Source organism: Hypanus sabinus, chromosome 5, assembly GCF_030144855.1.
Source record: "Hypanus sabinus isolate sHypSab1 chromosome 5, sHypSab1.hap1, whole genome shotgun sequence".
NCBI classification, from domain to species: domain Eukaryota; kingdom Metazoa; phylum Chordata; class Chondrichthyes; order Myliobatiformes; family Dasyatidae; genus Hypanus; species Hypanus sabinus.
The window spans coordinates 144,127,071-144,146,782 of NC_082710.1; the positions used below are offsets into that span (position 1 = coordinate 144,127,071).

The 19,712-nt window shown below is 42.3% G+C and overlaps 1 protein-coding gene across 1 annotated transcript in view; it reads left to right on the forward strand.

Annotated features, from left to right (window-relative positions):
• Window positions 1-240: 240 nt before the first annotated feature.
• Window positions 241-19,712, forward strand: part of tm9sf2 (transmembrane 9 superfamily member 2) — a 56,945-nt gene continuing 37,473 nt past the window's right edge. The window contains exons 1-4 of the mRNA XM_059970497.1: window positions 241-446; window positions 9,566-9,633; window positions 9,790-9,883; window positions 15,901-16,028. Coding sequence (XP_059826480.1) covers window positions 330-446; window positions 9,566-9,633; window positions 9,790-9,883; window positions 15,901-16,028 — 407 coding nt within the window. The 5' untranslated portion in view covers window positions 241-329. The remainder of the gene's footprint in view (window positions 447-9,565; window positions 9,634-9,789; window positions 9,884-15,900; window positions 16,029-19,712) is intronic.

The window sequence follows — 19,712 nt, forward strand, 5'->3', positions numbered from 1 at the left end:
AATTCAGGGTTATGGGGAAAAGGCAGGTAGGTGGAGCAGATTTCACTGCCATATCAACCATGAATGGCCGAGCAGTCTCGATAGGCCAGACTGCCTACTCCTAGATTTATATGTTTTCAATTAGACAGAGGCCGATCCGCCCGTCGATTTGGTGCTATCATGCAGTTCTCCCTCTCACTGCGCCCTCTGCAGACTCCTGGAGGGAGGAGCCCTCCACCGTCCCACAATGCGGCAGGCGGGTTGGCGGGTGTGACGTGTCGGAGTGTGTGGCAGCGGCCGAAGCGGAAGAGACGGGACGGGACGGGACAGGACAGGACAGGACAGTGAGGATGTGTCCGCGGCTGTCGCTACTGCTGCTGGCCGCCGTTCTCCGGGCTGCCGACGCCTTCTACCTGCCCGGTCTTGCCCCCGTCAACTTCTGTGAGACCGACGGTCCCGAGTGTCAGGTGAGCGGCGGAGTAGAGGAGAGGGTGTTGGGGGGGGGGGGGCGATTCTGACAGGAATACACCTCTCCCCGGCTTCTGACAGGAACCCCTCAACTCCCTCGGATTCTGGTAGGGACATCCCCCTCCCACTTCGGACAGGAACATCTCTTCCCCCCCCCCCTCCCACCCGTCGCCTCTGACAGGAATAACCTCTCCCAGCTTCTGACAGGATCTGCCCCCGCATATCTTCTGACTGACCTGGCTTTCGATGGGAAACTTCCCCCCCCCCACCCCCCCACTAGCCTGAGAGGACAACACTCCACACTCCCGCCCTTGTCTAACAGGACACCAGCCCCTTGTTTGACGGGACATCCACCCCACTTCATTCAGTGAGGCCCGCCCCCTCAACTATGCCCTGGCCTGATAGTGATGTTGCATTCTATTTAAAAACGAGTTTTCTTGCAGAAGAAACAGATTGTGACCAGTTACCTATTCCTAACTGCTTCAGAGCCAAGGAATATTGACAGAGTGGCCATTCAGTTGCAGTGTTGGAAATGTGACAACCAGTTTACATTTATCAGGTTACAACAGACAGTATAATAATAATGATTGGATGATCTCCTTCTGTGACTTTGGGTAAGATGGTTGGGAAAGTTGCCAATTCTTCAAAGTACAATTGGACCATCTTTGAGGCGAACAGTCATTGTCTCATTTTATATCTGTCAGCATTCGCTGTCATTGGTATGGAGGTCCTTTAGAACTGCAGCAGGATGTTAGCCCAGCATTCATCATAGAGCTATGGAAGTTATGATAGGGTGCAGGAACCGTAGTGTACAAAGGCTGTAGAAAATGTAGTCAAGAAGAAAAGAAAAGCTTACAAAAGGTTCAGAGAACTAGGTATTGTTAGAGATCTAGAAGATTATATGGCTAACAGGAAGGAGCTTAAAAGGAAATTAGGAGAGCCAGAAGGGGCCATGAGAAGGCCTTGGTGGACAGGATTAAGGAAAACCCCAAGGCATTCTACAGGTATGTGAAGAGCAAGAGGATAAGATGTGAAAGAGTGGGACCTATCAAGTGTGACAGTGGGAAAGTGTGTATGGAACTGGAGGAAATAGCAGAGGTACTTAATGAATACATTACTTCAGTATTCACTATGGAAAAGGATCTTGGTGATCATAGTGATGACTTGCAGTAGACTGAAAAGCTTGAGCATGTAGATATTAAGAAGGAGGCTATGCTGGAGCTTTTGGAAAGCATCAAGTTGGATAAATTGCCGGGACCAGATGAAATTACTCCAGGCTACTGTGGGAGGCAAGGGAGGAGATTGCTGAGCCTCTGGCGATGATCTTTGCATATCAATGGGGATGGGAGAGGTTCCGGAAGATTGGAGGGTTGTGGCTGTTGTTCCCTTATTCAAAAAAGGGGGTAGAGATAGCCCAGGAAATTATAGACCAATGGTTATATACTTATTATATAATTATATACTTCAGTGGTTGGTAAGTTGATGGAGAAGATCCTGAGAGGCAGGATTTATGAACGCAAACACCAGGAAATCTGCAGATGCTGGAAATTCAAGCAACACAGACAGAATGCTGGTGGAATGCAGCAGGCCAGGCACCATCTATAGGAAGAAGTACAGTTGACGTTTCAGGCCAAGACCCTTCATCAGGACTGGATTTATGAACATTTGGATAGGCATAATATGACTAGAAACAGTCAGCATGGCTTTGTTGATGGCAGGTCATGCCTTACAAGCCTTATTGAATTTTTTGAGGATGTGACTAAACACATTGATGAAGGAAGAGCAGTAGATGTAGTGTATATGGATTTCAGGAAGGCATTTGATAAGATACCCCATCCAAGGCTTATTGAGAAAGTAAGGAGGCATAGGATCCAAGGGGACATTACTTCGTGGATCCAGAACTGGCTTGCCCACAGAAGGCAAAGTGTGGTTGTAGATGGGTCATATTCTGCATGGAGTCGGTGACCAATAGTGTGCCTCATGGATCTGTACTGGGACCCTTACTGTTTGTGATTTTTATAAATGACTTGGATGAGGAAGTGGAAGGATGGGTTAGTAAGTTTATTGATAACACAAAGGTTGGGGGTGGTGTGGGTAGTGTGGAGGGCTATCAGCGGGACAATTGAGAGGATGCAAAACTGGGCAGAGAAGTGGCAGATGGAGTTCAACCCAGATAAGTGTGAAGTGGTTCATTTTGGTAGGTCAAATATGATGGCAGAATATAGTATTAATGGTAAGACTCTTGGCAGTGTGGAGGATCAGAGGGATCTTGGGGTCCGAGTCCATAGGACGCTCATAGCAGTTGCGCAGGTTGACTCTGTGGTTAAGAAGGCATAAAGTGCATTGGCCTTCATCAATCATCGGATTAAGTTTTAGAGTTGAGAGGTAATGTTGCAGCTATATAGGACCCTGATTAGACCCCACTTGGAATACTGTGCTCAGTTCTGGTCGCATCGCTATAGGAAGGATGTGCCTGGATTGGGGAGCATGCCTTATGAAAACACTTTGAGTGAACTCGGTCTTTTCTCCTTGGAGCAATGGAGGATGAGAGGTGACCTGATAGAGGTGTATAAGATGATGAGAGGCATTGATCATATGGATAGTCAGTGGCTTTTTCCCAGGGTTGAAATGGTTGAAGAGGGCACAGGTTTAAGCTGTTGGGGAGTTGGTACAGAGGAGATATCAGGGGGAAGTTTTTTATGCAGAGAGTAGTGAGTGCGTGGAATGGGCTGCCGGCAACGGTGGTAGTGGCAGATACAATAGGGTCTTTTAAGAGACTTTTGGATAGGTACATGGAGCTTTGAAAAATAGAGGGCTTTGGGTAACCCTAGTAATTTCTGAGGTAGGGACATGTTCAGCACAACTTTGTGGGCCGAAGGTCCTGTATTGTGCTGTAGGTATTCTTTGTTTCTATGTTTCTATACCGCACAGAAGCAGATCTGTGCGACCAAATTGCCTGAGCTATTCCCATTTTCCCATGTTTGATCCTTATCCCTGTCAACCTTTCCTATCCCTGGATCTGCCTAAATGTCTTTTAAATTTTCTTAATGTACCTGCCTCATTGCTGAGGTGGGGTTTAAAAGCGGAACCTGCTACTTTGGATGAGAATCTTGTCCTGGCTGTCAGCTGTATTTGAAATTGCTGAGATAAATAGGTTTTTGGGTTGTAAATCTTGTGGAATACAAAGGTTGTTTACACTGGTTCCAATGTTATTAATGATATTTGGAGTGTATTTGGGGTCCTGAAAGTGTGTGAACATAGCAGTGTGATTTATGATAACTTCCAGGTGTAAAACAGGCAAGAGAAATCAGAAGTGAAATGAAGAAAAAGTTTATACCATGAGCTCTGACCTGAAGAACTACACTTGAAATATCTGTTTCATCATCATTAGCTATTGACTGGAGATACTATGTGCATGTCTGATGTGTTTTTTTCCCTCAAAAGGCTTTTTCTGTCAAAAGCATTTCAATGTAGGAGTGGAGATGAGTACTGCAATTATGTAAAGGCTGCACCTGAAATATTGTTATTGCTATTTACTGACAGGGCATCAACCGTCTTGACTTCACCACACCCTGTTCCAATTCCAACCTCACTCCTTCCGAACGCTCTGCTCTCCGCTCCCTCCGCACTAATCCCAACCTCACTATAAAACCTGCTGATAAGGGCGGAGCTGTTGTTGTCTGGCGTCCTGACCTCTACCTGGCCGAGGCACAGCTCTGATACCTCCTCTTATTTACCCCTTGATCATGACCCCACTAAGGAGCACCAGGCCATTGTCTCCTATACCATCACCAACCTTATCAGCTCTGGGGATCTCCAGTTTCCAACCTCAATGTTTCCACACCCCGCACTTCCTGTTTCTACCTCCTACCCAAGATCCACAAACTTGCCTGACCAGGTTGACCTATTGTCTCAGCTTGCTCCTGCCCCACTGAACTGATTTCTGCATATCTTGACACTGTCTTATCCCCCCTTGTTCAATCTCTTCCCACCTATGTTCGTGACACTTCTCATGCTTTGAATTTTTTCAATGATTTTAAGTTCCCTGGCCCCCACCATCTTATTTTCACCATGGACATCCAGTCTCTATATACCTCCATCCCCTACCGAGATGGTCTCGAAGCTCTTCGCTTTTTTTTGGATTCCAGACCTAACCAATTCCCCTCTACCACCACTCTCCTCTGTCTAGCGGAATTAGTTCTTAGTCTCAATAATTTCTCCTTTGGCTCCTCCCACTTCCTTCAAACCAAGGGTGTAGCCATGGGCACCTGTATTGGTCCCAGTTATGCCTGCCTTTTTGTTGGCTTTGTGGAACAGTCCATGTTCCAAGTCTATACGGGTATCCATTCCCCCTTTTCCTTCGCTACATCGATGACTGCATTGGCGCTGCCTCTTGCACGCATGCTGAGCTCGTTGACAATTAACTTTGCCTCCAACTTTCACCCTGCCCTCAAATTTACCTGCTCCATTTCCGACACCTCCCTCCCCTTTCTTGATCTTTCTGTCTCCATCTCTGGAGACGGCCTATCTACTGATATCTGCTATAAGCCTACAGACTCTCACAGCTACCTGGACTATTCCTCTTGCCACCCTGTCTCTTGCAAAAAATGCTATCCCCTTCTCACAATTCCTCCGTCTCCACCACATCTGCTCTCAGGATGAGGCTTTTCATTCCAGGACAAAAGAGATGTCTTCCTTTTTTAAACAAAGGGGCTTCCCTTCATCCACCATCAACTCTGCTCTCAAATGCATCTCTCCCATTTCCCGCACATCTGCCCTCACCCCATCCACCCGCCACCCCACCAACCTCCAGGTCCAACGTATAATTCTCCGTAATTTCCGCCACCTCCAACGGGATCCCACTACCAAGCACATCTTTCCCTCCCCCCCCCCTTCTGCTTTCCACAGGGATCGCTCCCTACGCAACTCCCTTGTCCACTTGTCCCCCCCATCCCTTCCCACCGATCTCCCTCCTGGCACTTATCCTTGTAAACGGAACAAGTGCTGCACCTGCCCTCACACTTCCTCCCTCACCACCATTCAGGGCCCCAGACAGTCCTTCCAGGTGAAGCAACACTTCACCTGTGAGTTGGCTGGTGTGGTATACTGCGTCCGGTGCTCCTGGTGTGGCCTTTTATATATTGGTGAGACCCGATGCAGACTGGGAGACCGTTTCGCTGAACACCTACGCTCGGTCCACCAGAGAAAGCAGAATCTCCCAGTGGCCACACATTTTAATTCTATGTCCTATTCCCATTCTGATATGTTTATCCATGGCCTCCTCTACTGTCAAGATGAAGCCACACTCAGGTTGGAGGAAAAACATAGAAACATAGAAAATAGGTGCAGGAGTAGGCCATTTGGCCCTTTGAGCCTGCAGCGCCATTCAGTATGATCATGGCTGATCATCCAACTCAGAACCCTGTAACTGCTTTCTCTCCATACCCCCGATCCCTTTAGCCACAAGGGCCATATCTAACTCCCTCTTAAATATAGCCAATGAACCAGCCTCAACTGTTTCCTGTGGCAGAGAATTCCACAGATTCACCACTCTCTGTGTGAAGAAGTTTTTCCTCATCTCGGTCCTAAAAGGCTTCCCCTTTATCCTTAAACTGTGACCCCTCATTCTGGACTTCCCAAACATAGGAAACAATCTTCCTGCATCTAGCCTGTCCAATCCCTTTAGAATTTTATACGTTTCAATAAGATCCCCCCCTCAATCTTCTAAATTCCAGTGAGTATAAGCCTAGTCAATCCAGTCTTTCTTCATATGAAAGTCCTGCCATCCCAGGAATCAATCTGGTGAACCTTCTTTGTACTCCCTCTATGGCAAGAAAGTCTTTCCTCAGATTAGGGGACCAAAACTGCACACAATATTCTAGGTGCGGTCTCACCAAGGCCTTGTACAACTGCAGTAGAACCTCCCTGCTCCTGTACTAAAATCCTTTTTGAATGCCAACATATCATTTGCCTTTTTCACCGCCTGCTGTACCTGCATGCCCACCTTCAATGACTGGTGTACAATGACACCCAGGTCTCGTGGAACAAGTCACTCAGGTCCCTTATCCTTGTAAACGGAACAAGTGCTACACCTGCCCTCACACTTCCTACCTCACCACCATTCAGGGCTCCAGACAGACCTTCCAGGTGAAGCAACACTTCACCTGTGAGTTGGCTGGTGTAGTATACTGTGTCCGGTGCTCCCGGTGTGGCCTTTTATATATTGGTGAGACCCGACGCAGACTGGGAGACCGTTTCGCTGAACACCTATGCTTGGTCCGCCAGAGAAAGCAGGATCTCCCAGTGGCCACACATTTTAATTCCACGTCCCATTCCCATTCTGATATGTCTATCCATGGCCTCCACTACTGTCAAAATACTTCCAAACTCAGGTTGGAGGAACAACACTTTATATACCGGCTGGGTAGCCTCCAACCTGATGGCATGAACGTTGACTTCTCTAACTTCTGTTAATGCCCCTCCTCCCTTCTTACCCTATCCCTGACATATTTAGTTGTTTGCCTGTTCTCCATCTCCCTCTGGTGCTCCCCCCACTTTCTTTCTCCTGAGGCCTTCCATCTCATGATCCTTTCCCTTCTCCAGCTCTGTATCACTTTCCCCAGTCACCTTTCCAGCTCTTAGCTTCATCCCACCCCCTCCAGTCTTCTCCTATCATTTCGCATTTCCCCCTCCCCCCACTACTTTCAAATCTCTTACTATCTTTCCTTTCGGTTAGTCCTGACAAAGGGTCTCGGCCCAAAACGTCGACAGTGCTTCTCCCTATAGATGCTGCCTTGCCTGCTGTGTTCCACCAGCATTTTGTGTGTGTTGTTACCTGAAATATTGTGTAGTTTTGCCAGGGAGAGCGCGTAACAAAAAAATATACACTATAGGTTCCAGGGATGGAAGCTCAATGAGAGACTAAGTAGATGAGACTTGCACTCCTAAGAGGTTAAGAGAGACTGGCTCTCAGCTGGACTCAGAGAATGTTACCACTAGCTTACGGAGTGAAGAGCCAGTTCTGCGTCCTGCCAAGAGGTATTTGGATTGTTAGTGACATAATCCTGTACTGCTTTCACACATACATTGCTGGAGGGCCAGACAGCATCAATGGAAAAACTTTCCTTGGATGCTGCCTGGACTGCTGAGTTCCTCCAGTATTTTTTTTGTGTGTGTGTTTTTTTTTGCTTGGATTTCCAGTATCTGCCGATTTTCTCTTGTCTGATTGTACCACTTCCATTTTATTTTGATAGGGCAAGATAGAAGAAAGAAAGGAGGTTTTTTTTTAATGTTGAAAATTCTGTGGTTTACATAAAATCTTTATTAATAATGTATGAATCACTTTTTCAGTGTCAATCCATCTTCATTTAGAAATCTGTTTTCTCATTCAAAACTTGTTGAAATGGATTTCGTATACAATATTGTGGAATAAAGATTCTTTATATTGTTCCATTGTTCTGCTCTTGAGCAAACCAGTGACAGTATAAATCATGAACTGCATTGATACTGAATGCACATGGTATGTACCTTTTGTATCATCTGTTAAAAATCCTGTTATGACAACTTGCTCTGCCTGTGACCATAAGAAACTGCAGAGAATTGTGGATGTGGCTCAGCCCATCATAGAAGCCAGCCTCCCCTCCATGTACTCTGTGTATACTTCTCATTGCCTCAGTAAAACAGCCAACATCTTCAAAGATCCCAGACCTTCCTTCTCTCATTGGGCAACAGATACAAAAGCCTGAAAGCATGTACCACTAGGCTCAAGAACAGCTTCTACCCCACTGTTGAAAGACTATTAAATAGCTCCCAAATATGATAAGATGGACTCTTGATGCACAATCTACTTCCATCTACCTGCACTGCACTTCCTCTGTGGTTATTACATCTTATTCTGTATTCTGATGTTGTATTACCTTGCGCTATCTCAATGCACTGTGATGAATGGATCTGTTTTAATGGTATACAAGACAAACTGTACTTCAGTATATGTGACAATAATAAATCCTAATTCAATTATGGCTTACCTTGAAAGCCATGTTTCTTTTGGCAAGGCTGTTGTTTTTGACACCATAAGATGTAGGAGCAGAAGCAGGTCATTCGACTCTTCAAGTTTGCTCTGCCATTCAATCATGAGCTAATCAAACTCTTCCAGTCATCCCCACTCCCCTGCTTTCATCCCATACCCTTTGAGCCCTGGCTAATCAAGAACCTATCTATCTCTGCCTTAAATACACCCGATGACTTAGCCTCCAGAGCCGCTCGTGGCAACAAATTCAACAGATTTACCGCCCTCTGACTAAAGTAATTTCTCCACATCTCAGTTCTAAAAGGACGTCCTTCAATCCTGAAGTCGTGCTCTCTTGTCCTAGAATCCCCTACCATGGGAAATAACTTTGCCATATCTAATATGTTCAGGCCTTGTAACATTTGGAATGTTTCTATGAGATCCCCTCCTCATTCTCCTGAACTCCAGGGAATACAGCCTAAGAGCTGCCAGACGTTCCTCATACGGTAACCCTTTCACACCAAACCCTGAAAATAAGTTCAAGTCCTTGAATATAAGAAACAGTAGCATGAGTAGGCTATTAAGCATTTCACACCTGCTCTTACATCCAAAATGATTATGAGTGACCTTTATTGCACTAACCCCATTTCCCTCAAGTCTCTTAATAACAAAATGTTTCCAGTATCTGCCTGGATGCACTCAGTGAATGAGCCCTAACTTGGTAGAGAATTTCAGAGATTCATTACTTTCTGAGTGAAGAAAGTTGGTCTTATTTTTGTTTTTGAAAATGACTTCGAGTTCTAGATGTCCAGGCTAACTATCATCTCTACATTAACCCATTGGGTGTTTCAATTAGATTACCTCTCATTTTTACAAACTTAAGCATATAGGTCTAATGATATTAATCTCTTGGGTCATACCTTCCACACAAAAATCAATCTGGTTAACTCACTTTAATGCAAGTAAATTTGTTTTGGGTTGCTAAACCAGATTTGTACACATGATGTATGTGTAACTTCTTGAAACCTTGAATTGCCATAAGAATTTGAGGTAGACTAAACCAGCTGGAATTATGACAGCTTGTTCTTTTCTTTCTTTGTCCCTTTCCAGAGTACCATTGAATTATTTGTAAACAGGCTTGATTCGGTGGAATCTGTCTTACCATATGAGTATGCTGCGTAAGTAAATGTCTTAAATTTGAAAAATTCAGAATCTATTTACTGATTTAACAGAAAGTATTTTCTGGCTTTATCTCCATGTTAAATAATGCCTGCACCTGAATCAAGAATATGTTGAGTTAATAGATATTTGTAAAACATTTCTTCCTGGTAAAGGTTTGATTTCTGTCAGTTGAAAGAGGAGAAACGACCTTCTGAAAACCTTGGCCAAGTGCTCTTTGGTGAGAGGATTGAACCAGCTCCGTACAAGGTAAGGATTTGCTTTCCTGTAACTGAGGTTTTTCCACAAAAACTGTTTCTTATGCATACAAAAGTAGATGCCTGTTGTTGAAAGAAATGCAAAAGTATCTGAGTTTCAGGTTTGACGTCTTCTCTATCCATTTCAGTGATTTCATGCTGCTATAATAGCTATCTTTGCCTGACTAGTGAAGGTCAGATCAACCAGTTTGTTAAACATCATGCTGTGTAAATCATCAAACTGATTTTGTTTTAAATTTCAATGACTTTTTGAATAACCTGTAACATCAAGGGTAAGATTGTTGAGTCATATTCCTGATACTAAGATTCTCCCAAACTGGTTCAACTGGGTAGACAGCTTAAAGCAAAAGCACTGTCTAAAATGGACTTTAATGAGCTCAGGTGCTTAGCTAGGAGTGATTGGGGTGTGAATGGGAGATCAATTAAACAAATCTATCTTGATTTAATCAGATCTGTCTTTGATTATGGATATGTTGCTTATGTGTCAACCTCACCAGTGGTCTTAAAACTCCTAGATAAAATTCAAGTATTGAGATTGTTGTGGTGCTGATACTATTAAATCATTACCAATTTCAGCATTATGGGTAGAAAAGGGTGAAATGCCTCTACCTCTATGCAGGTTACAGTTAGCAATGGTTTATTGGGTTAACAAAACAGAACATAAGGTTGGCCATCCAATAATGGCAACATTAATAGAGTGTTGGGAGCACTGCGTTCATAAGGTCTTTCGCTTTGGTTGTATGGGAAATAAATGGGCACAAAATCTTTAGGTGGTTAATGTGGATTATGGTCCCAGTGTACCCCTTTCTGTCACTCCTCCATTTTTTTTTCCTGTGGTTGATTTCAGAAAAAAGGATAAGATGAGGAGTGATTACTATCAATAGCTCAGAAAGTTCAACTATATATGCAAAACAGATATTATGGATTCTTACACATCTACACAGAAGGTTCAGAACCAGTGATCTTTTGAACCATCATACAGGTGTATCTGTTTATGTTCCAAAGTTATGGGTGACTATTAGGAAAAGATTATCAGTCAAAGTATCAGTATTCACATCTGAGACGGTGACTATCATTTTAGCCTTGTAATGGGTCGATGAAGTACACCCTGATTATGTACTTCTATGTTCTGATTAGTTTTTGGTCTTGACATCTATTAAAACATGTACTTCAAATTGTAGGCCAGACATTCTTCTTAGATTGGACAATACCTGTTAAGGCTGCAGAGTCTAGGCCTATGTATACATTTTATCTGAGTTCCTGGCTATGTTGGTTTGAAGGAAACAATGCTGCAGACACCTAAAATTAGAGATATAGATGTAGTGGTGACTTTACATGAGGAGAGATGAAAGTTTTTTCTGTGACAACAAAGTTGTAAGAAAGAAAAGAAAGGATAGCACTTATATAAAATTCAGAGGATGGTGGGAGCTCAACTGGCAAATGGGTATACAAGGAAAGAAAATGTTATACTTACGTATTTATGTATTGGACATACAAGGTTGAATAATTCCCTGTTCAGAATTAATAATGCATGACAACTGCGTCTGTAGAAAGTGCACTTAACAAAAAATGGTACAGCATATGTTGTTTGAATGCAGTTCCTGTGAGGTGCAAGGAAACATCTAATTACTAAATTGAGATCTTTAGGAAAGACAGGGTTTAATATGGAATGTTGGTTAGGATTTTACTGCCAACATAATGTACAGTTCCTTGAAAAAGTATTCAGCCCCCAACCTTTTGTACACATAAATGATTTTTACAGCCAGGAATTTTGATCAATTTAACTAAGAATTTTTATTTGTGAATCACATGCTCTTTTTTCCACAGCAGAGCCCAAAAAACAGAGAAAATTGTAAAGCATGAGAAACTAAAAATTCACTTGTTATAAACAAGAGTGGTAGTGAGGACAAGCTCCCACTTCATATTAAATGCTCCCAATGGCATGCTACTCAGATTGCCTCTGACAATTAAATCCAGCTCTTGGCCTTTGCATGTGGCTTTGCTACTAAGCCCAGCGGAACTGTTTCTACTGACAGGAGAAGGGCCAAAGACAGGCTACCAGCATCTTAAAACTAGTCTCTTTGGGAGATGGGGCTCTTCAGCCATGGTTAGCAGTTCATCTAGGAGAAGGAAAACTCTGATCTCAAACTTCCGCTGCCTTGCAGCTATACCCTCTAAAAGGGAAGGCTTCGGGAGTAAACTCCAAGGGAAGAATCCGAACCGGGAGTCCCTAAGGCAGTCCTATGTTGAGTTTGATGCCGACTGGCAACTCCTGTAATGCTGCTGGTGCCAAACCGAATGGGTTTCTGCTGTTCCTTTGGGTTCATCAGGTGTGTGGAGAAGAGGAGCTACATGGCAACAGCTTACTCTCCATATTGTACTGTCCTGGCTTACATATCCAGATAATTAGATGCAACATTCATGGTTGACTCTGAACAACTGAGGCCTCATCTCTTCACTTTATATGCTATAGATCAAAGACAACAGCAGAACAATTCTCTAGTTACAATGTAACTACAATGCTTCCTTTGAATTACATATAATTTCCAAACACCACCTTCTTTATACCCACATTCCAGGCACCCAGCTGTCTCTTTCTCTGGATTCATCCATACGCAAATATCAAGCGAATGGGTGTTTCCTGGTTTGTGATCAACAACAGTTTGCAGCTCCAGGAAGACTAGTGTTCAGAGCTGCATTTTAAGTTCAATCTACAATCCACATTCAAATCTGAAGATTGGTTGCTGCTGAAATTAATATGTGCTATATAGCCTAACTCTAGAATACACCCTAACAGGGTTAAGGTCAGGCCTACGAATGGTCCACACAAGGACACCAGTTTCCCTTATTTGAAACCACTCAATGGTTGCTCTGGCAGTGTGCTTTGGGTTGATGTCCTGCTGAAAAACGAACTTCCTCTCTAGCTTTGGCTTTCTGGCTTAGGCTAGCAGGTTTGAATCCAGGATCTCTAAGTATTTAGCAGCATTCACCTTCCCATCAACCCTGACCAGTTTGACAATCCCTGCTGCTGAAAAGCATCTCCACAGCATGATGATACCTCCACCATACTTTACAGAAGGAATGGTGTTACCTGGCTAATACGCAGTATTAGATTTATGCCACATACACTGCCTAGTGTTGAGGCCAAGCAGTTCCATTTTAGTCTCATCTGACCACAAGATTGCCTTCCACATCTTTACAGTATCTTCTAAGTGTCACTTTGCAAAGCTTTTACAGGTAAGGTTATGTTTTTTAGCAGAAATCTGGTCAGGATTGATGGGAAGATGAATGCTGCTAAATGCAGAGAGATTTCCAATTTAAGATGGCTGTATTGAAGGCAGGCGACAGCTTACTGGCAGTTCATAAAGAGAGAAATACAACTAAATACTTTATTAATGCAACTTTTTCTGTGAAAAATTGTGGTAAATGATAACTGCAAACAATGAAGAGTCCGTGCATGTTTGAGGAGAAATGGTCGGAGTGATGTCCAGACATGGTAAAGACAGAGTCGGGGCATGTGAAGCTGAGGAGTTTCAGAGCCTGTCCGCCTAAACAGAGAGCAAGGTTTGATTGATCTAAGTGCTGGACCGATTTGGAACACGCCAGTGGATTCTGGGCTCATAGCATATCGAAGCGATGGTTCTAGTACGAGGGATGAACCAATGTTTTGAAATATAAATGCTGGGCTAGATGGATTGAAACATTTACTGCACTTGCCATGGCACTGAGGCTGCTCTGGGCTTTGTGTCTGTGAGCTCTGTTTTGCTCCACTGTGTGGGTAAACAGGCTGAACCTTTGGGCCTGATAATGCTGCTCCAGGCTTCATGTCTGTGGACTCGCTTTAGTCCTGTATGCTGTTACTTAACTTTTATTGTTTACACGATTTGTGTTTTTCTCTCTCTCTGAGTATTGGGTGTTTGTTAGTGTTTTTTTAATGGATTCTACTGGGTTTCTTGTTTTGTGGCTGCCTATAAGGAGACGAATCTCAAGGTTGTATAATTTATACATACTTTGATAATAAATGTACTTTGAATTTTGATCCTTAATAAAAACCTGCTATCCTCTACCAGAAAGCTTAAATTGGAGAGGAAGTTCATCTTACGGTGGGACAGCAACCCATGCCAGAATAACCATGGAGTGACTTCAGATGAAGGAAATTGATGTTCTGGAGTGGCCCATTCATAGTCCTGACCTTAACCTGATCAAACCTGATCTCTGGCAAAATCTCAAGGCTGCTGCCCACTGCCTCTCCCCAACTAACCTGGCACAGCTTGAGCAATTTTACAGGGAGAAATGGGCAAATATAGTGCAAAACTAACAGAGACTTATCCCAAAAGACTACTGGCTGTAATAGCTGCAAGAGGTGGTTCAACTTAGTACTGAGCAAAGGGGATTTAGTATTGAAGTGCTGACATTCCAGTTTTTGAAATTTTAGTTTTTCGTGCTTTACAATTTTCCGTGCTGTTAGGGCTTTAATGTGAAAGAAGGAACATGTGATTCACAAATAAAAATTCTCAGTTAAATCAATCAAATTTTCTGGTTGTAATACTCATTTATATGAACAAAGGGTTGGGAGCTGAATACTTTTCAAGACCCTATATACAGTGTGTATTTGACTTTCTGAAAAGCGTTAGACTTACTGATATTATTCGAATTTTTTTAGAGTGGGGAATTTAGTGGGTCTACTTCCTGTCTCTGCTCCACACTTCAACTCGGTAGGTACTGGTAATGCATTTAAAGTTGGTCTGATTACCGCCATTAAACTTTAGAAGAAGAAGCAAATCTGCACAGAGTCATTCCTTTCCATTGGGTGGTCACTGCTGTTACAGTTTGCATAGTCATTTATAGTCCACTGAAGTTATTTTCTATTTTACAAAACTTTGCTTTTTGGATGTTTGGTGGAAAAGGATGAGATCAAGGCATCCTTTAAAGCTTAACTTTATTTTAAAATCAGCAGTGTTTTAAAGCTACAGGGAAAAATTAGTTATGGCATGAATTTAGTTTAATTTTGTAATGCACATCACAGTGTTGTCACATACTGCTGGTCAGCTTGAATCAATAACTTGGCTCATTATTAAATTGTAAAATAAATAGAAGATACTGGCATTGGTGGTACTGGCACAGTTTTGGGCCAACAACCAGTTCCCAGTATCTGCGGGTTATTGGTTTTTAATCTCTTTCAAACTGTTTTGTCACACTTGATCAATGCTTTTTCACTTTGTTTTCCTTTTTACAACACTAATATATTGCAGTCTTTTTCATGTTGCATATTCTCTCTCTGTTGAGTGCCATGAGAAAGGTTGATTCAGTATTAATCATGAATTACATAAATATTGATTTCTCTCATTTTAGTATTCTGCTTCTCAATTTCATCCATTTCACTTTGTTTTCTTATTTCTCCAGCTTCTCACTTCTCCCAATTCCTATTCATTTCCTTTTTCTTTCTTGATTCTGTGTAATATAACACCAGCAGTTTACAATTATATGGTGGTTTTTAACTTGACCATCTGAGACATCTCAGAAGATTGTAATCAGACGCATATTGGCAAGCAAACCAGAGGAGGAGATGTTTGGACAGGTGATTATAATCTTGGTTATTGATCTTGTTTTCATGTGTTTATTTTTATGGACTCCAATGTTGGATAGCAGTAAACTGGCCACAGATACTGTAGGGCGGAACTTTTCCTCTAAAGTTAATGGTATGAATACAAACCCTCTTGTGCTGTATTATACATAAAATTGACTAAGATGCAATAAAGATTATGAAGTTTATAATCTTTGCTCTTGCATTATTGCATCTGTTCGGTCTCTTAATTATTTCCTTATATAGTGGCAAATTTCCAAAACACCACCCATAAATCCAATAATTAACATAAAGTTGGTGAAGGAACTATGGTCTGAAATGATCAATTACACTTTAATTTGACTTTGCGAGCTGTTACAATTAATATAAGGAATACTCATTGATTTGTGCTTTAAAAAACTGAGTGGTGATATGTTAAATTACAGTTTCACTTCAAGAAGGACGAGGTGTGTAAGCATGTATGCACAAAACAATATGACGTTCAGAAAACAGAGGACAAATCAAAGTTGGCGTTTTTAAAAAATGGCATGCATTTAAACTATCAACATCATTGGTGAGTAATTAGAAGCACTTACTATTAGTTTATATATAGTAAGCTACATTTGTTTTTATAAACATTCTGGAGAAAAGCTATATTCATAGTCTTTCAGAGCAACACACAAAATGCTGAAGGAACACAGCAGGTCAGGCGACATCTATGGAGAGGAATAAACAGTCGCTGTTTCAGGCTGAGATCCTTCGTGAGTCCTCTCCTATTAGATTTCTTCCTCTTCAGTCCTTTACCTCTTCCACCTATCCCCTCCCAGCCACTTACTTCATTGCTCGCCCTCCCCCACCCACATTATCTTTCATCTGACTTCACCTATCACTTGCCAGCTTGTACTCCCTTCCCCCCCCCCCCACTCCCACCTTCTTATTCTGTCTTCTAGCTCCTTCTTTTCTTGTCCTGATGAAGGGTCTCAGAATGAAACATTGGCTGTTTATTCTTCTCTGTATATGCTGCCTGATCGGCTGACTTCTTCAGGTACTTTGTTGTGTGTTGGTTGCACTGGGTTGCCAGCATCTGCAGAATATCTCATGTTTATTCATACAATTTCACAGTTCTGCATACAGTTCCAATTAAATTAGTCATCTGCTTTCACAAAGTTGGCCACATATTGTTGACAAAAATAGGGTGGGCTGGGGTGAAACATCTGTTGTTTGTTAGACAGCCCTACTTTGCATATGAGTTTTCCTTCCTGGTAGGTATATGATTGCTTTATACAATCAGAGTAGGTATAGTATATCAGTGGACCTTCCTGTGAAACTGGTGGGGAAACTGGCCTCGCTGGGTCTGAACACTTTCCTCTGCAACTGGATCCTGGACTTCTTAACAGAAAGACAACAGTCAATCTGTATGGGTAGCAACGTCTCTACTGCATTACGCTGAGCACTGGCACTCCCAAGGGCAGTGTGCTCTGCCTGCTGCTGTTCACACTGCTGATGCATGACTGTCGCAGGATTCAGCTCAAATCGTGTCATCACATTCGCAGATGACACAGCACTGATGAGATGAAGTACAGAGAGGAAGCGGAGTGGTTGGTGGATTAGTGTGAGAACAACCTAAGTGTGCATGTGAAAAGAACAGGGAAAACATTGTGGACTTCATGAAGGTGCAGAGGTCCCCCTCTGTGAATACATGGCTTCTCCATGGAATTAAGTGCACCAAGTTCCTGGGAGTTCATGTCACAGATAACCTCACCAGGTCCCTTAATATCACCTCCCTGAACAAGAAGGCACATCAGCTTCTCCACTTCCTAAGGAGATTGAGGCTTCTTCCTCCCCACTATCTTTACTGGGTTTTATAGGAGCAGCACTGAGAGCATCCTGACAAGTTGCATCTCCATCTAGTATGGGAGCAGCCGAGCATCAGACAGAAGTCCCTACAAAAGATTGTGAGGACGGCTGAGAGGATCATTGGGTCTCCCTTCCATGCATTAGGGACATTAATCATGAGTGTTGAGAATGCAGAGCCCTTAGTATTATTAAAGATACCACCCATCCATTCAGCCTCCTCTTTAACTTTCTACCATCAAACAAGAGACTCCAGTGCATAAAAACAAGAACGGTCAGGATGGGAAACAGTTTCTTCCCTCAGGCCATTAAGCTTCTAAACTCTCTGCCACACTGCATTCAATGTGTTACTGGTTAATCTGTTCTGTACCTTACAATATTTAATCTATGCACTTTAGTTTGTTTATGTGTAATTCATCTGTATATTTTTTATCCTTACTTTCATAAATTATTGCGTATTACATGTGTTATGTGTACGACAGTGCTTTATGCCCTGGTTCAGAAAAAACATCTTTTTTGATGGTATACATGTATATAGTTAAATGACAAGAAACTTGACTTGAAGAGAAGTGCATGAAAACATGCCGATGATGCAGTGAGCTCTCATGCAGCATGTTAAACATTTCATCAGATAGGCAGATGCCATCTTAGTTTCTGTGCACAGTTCTCAGCGTGGAGCTTGAACCTTCCACTGTAAGTGTCTTGCTAAGTAAAATAAACAAACAAGGAAATTTTGATAAAATGTCGGCTTTACATCTCAGTATTATTCACTTTATTGGTGTTTTTATGTACATCATCTAGTGGTAGGAATAGTCTTATAAAAATGATTGTAAGTAGGTTCCCAAAGTAAGTCGTGTGAAAAGTTACATTTAAGGCAAATTATAAATCCTTTGTGCAGTGAATTTTGCTAAAGTGCAATCTTAAAAAACTCATCAAGAGGAATATACCAGCATTGGAGGCAGACTAGAAGAGCTTAGCTAATTCCTGAGAGTGTTTTACAATGAACAGCTTAACAAAAGTTAGAACCGTGTTCTTTGAGTTTAGAAGAATGGGTGGTGATCTTACTTAAACATATTCTCAGGCAGTATGACAGGATTGATACTGAGATATTTCCATGAATGAGCGAGTCACTAGTGAGGAGACAGTTAAAATTGAAGTGCATCAGAATTCCTTCCTGCAAAAAGTGGTGAATCTCTGAAGTTGTCCACTCCAGGGTATTGTGGAGTTCACTGGAGGTATTTAAAAATGAGAAGGGTAGTTTTTGGTAAGATCAGGGAATTATGGGCTCTGATAAACTGCAACTGAAGAGTGCTAAGGGTCTGAAACGGGTCAGTCATGATCATATAGAATAGTGTGGCAGGCTTGCAAGCCCTGGTGGCTTATTGTTGCTCTTGAGTTTCTGTGCTCTTGTTGAGGGTTTTAGTGGAATGCATATGTGCTGGGATGAGATGATGATGAGTTAGGTTCTAGGCCTAGTCCAGGGAATGGGGCTGATGGCAAGTTAGCCACTTGGTTCTTAGCCCAGGCAGTGAAGCTGACGGTAAGAAGACTCCCAGACCTCTGGCTTTGGGAGGTGGACAAATAGCAGGCCAGATTTCAAGAGTCTATCAAAGATTGAGCCATGATCTTGATAGGGCATCAGTCCTACCCACAGATCAGCTCATTTTAACTTATCAAATGCTACCCTACCTGCATAAGCTATTACTAGGTGTTTATTTCAGCATGGTATGCTTTTTTCAATAGTTACAGTATATTGCATTAATTAATATATCACAGGAGTCAGGCAGATTCTAAGTTGCATTAGTGGACCATCGTCATTACATCTGAAAAATGCCTCGGGGTCTTACTTTAGATTATAAGGTATTGATTTCTGCTGGGTTCCAGAGTGTTGAGTGTTACGGATTCAAGCAACAATAAATATATGAGTGAGGCAGGGGTTTTTATAACAAATAACACGTTTATTAAACTGAAAATAAACCCCCCAAAAGTAAACAAATCACTAACGCAACCGGAAATCAGCTGCTGTGCGGCAGCTTAAACAGTTCTTAAAGCAATTAAGCTTAAACAGTTCTTAAAGTGATGTTGCAAAAACAGTTCTTCAAAGTAGTATTGCAAAAGTTCAAAATGCTCACAGTCCATTTAAGGGAGAGACTTTTTAAGACGATCTAAATTCTCTTTCACGTCATGTTGTTTCAATTCCCAGTCGAACTACTTTTCCTATGAAGAATTTTACGAAGGTGAAATGTAACGGCTTGAAGGCACTGACCTTTCCTTTACAAAACTGTTCCCAATCCTTTCTGCTATTCACAGGGATTAACACGGGGACAGTCAACGAATTCCTTCCGAATGAGGATCAAACAAGGTCGAACCTTTTTCACCATTGAAATCGATTCTCCTCGATCTT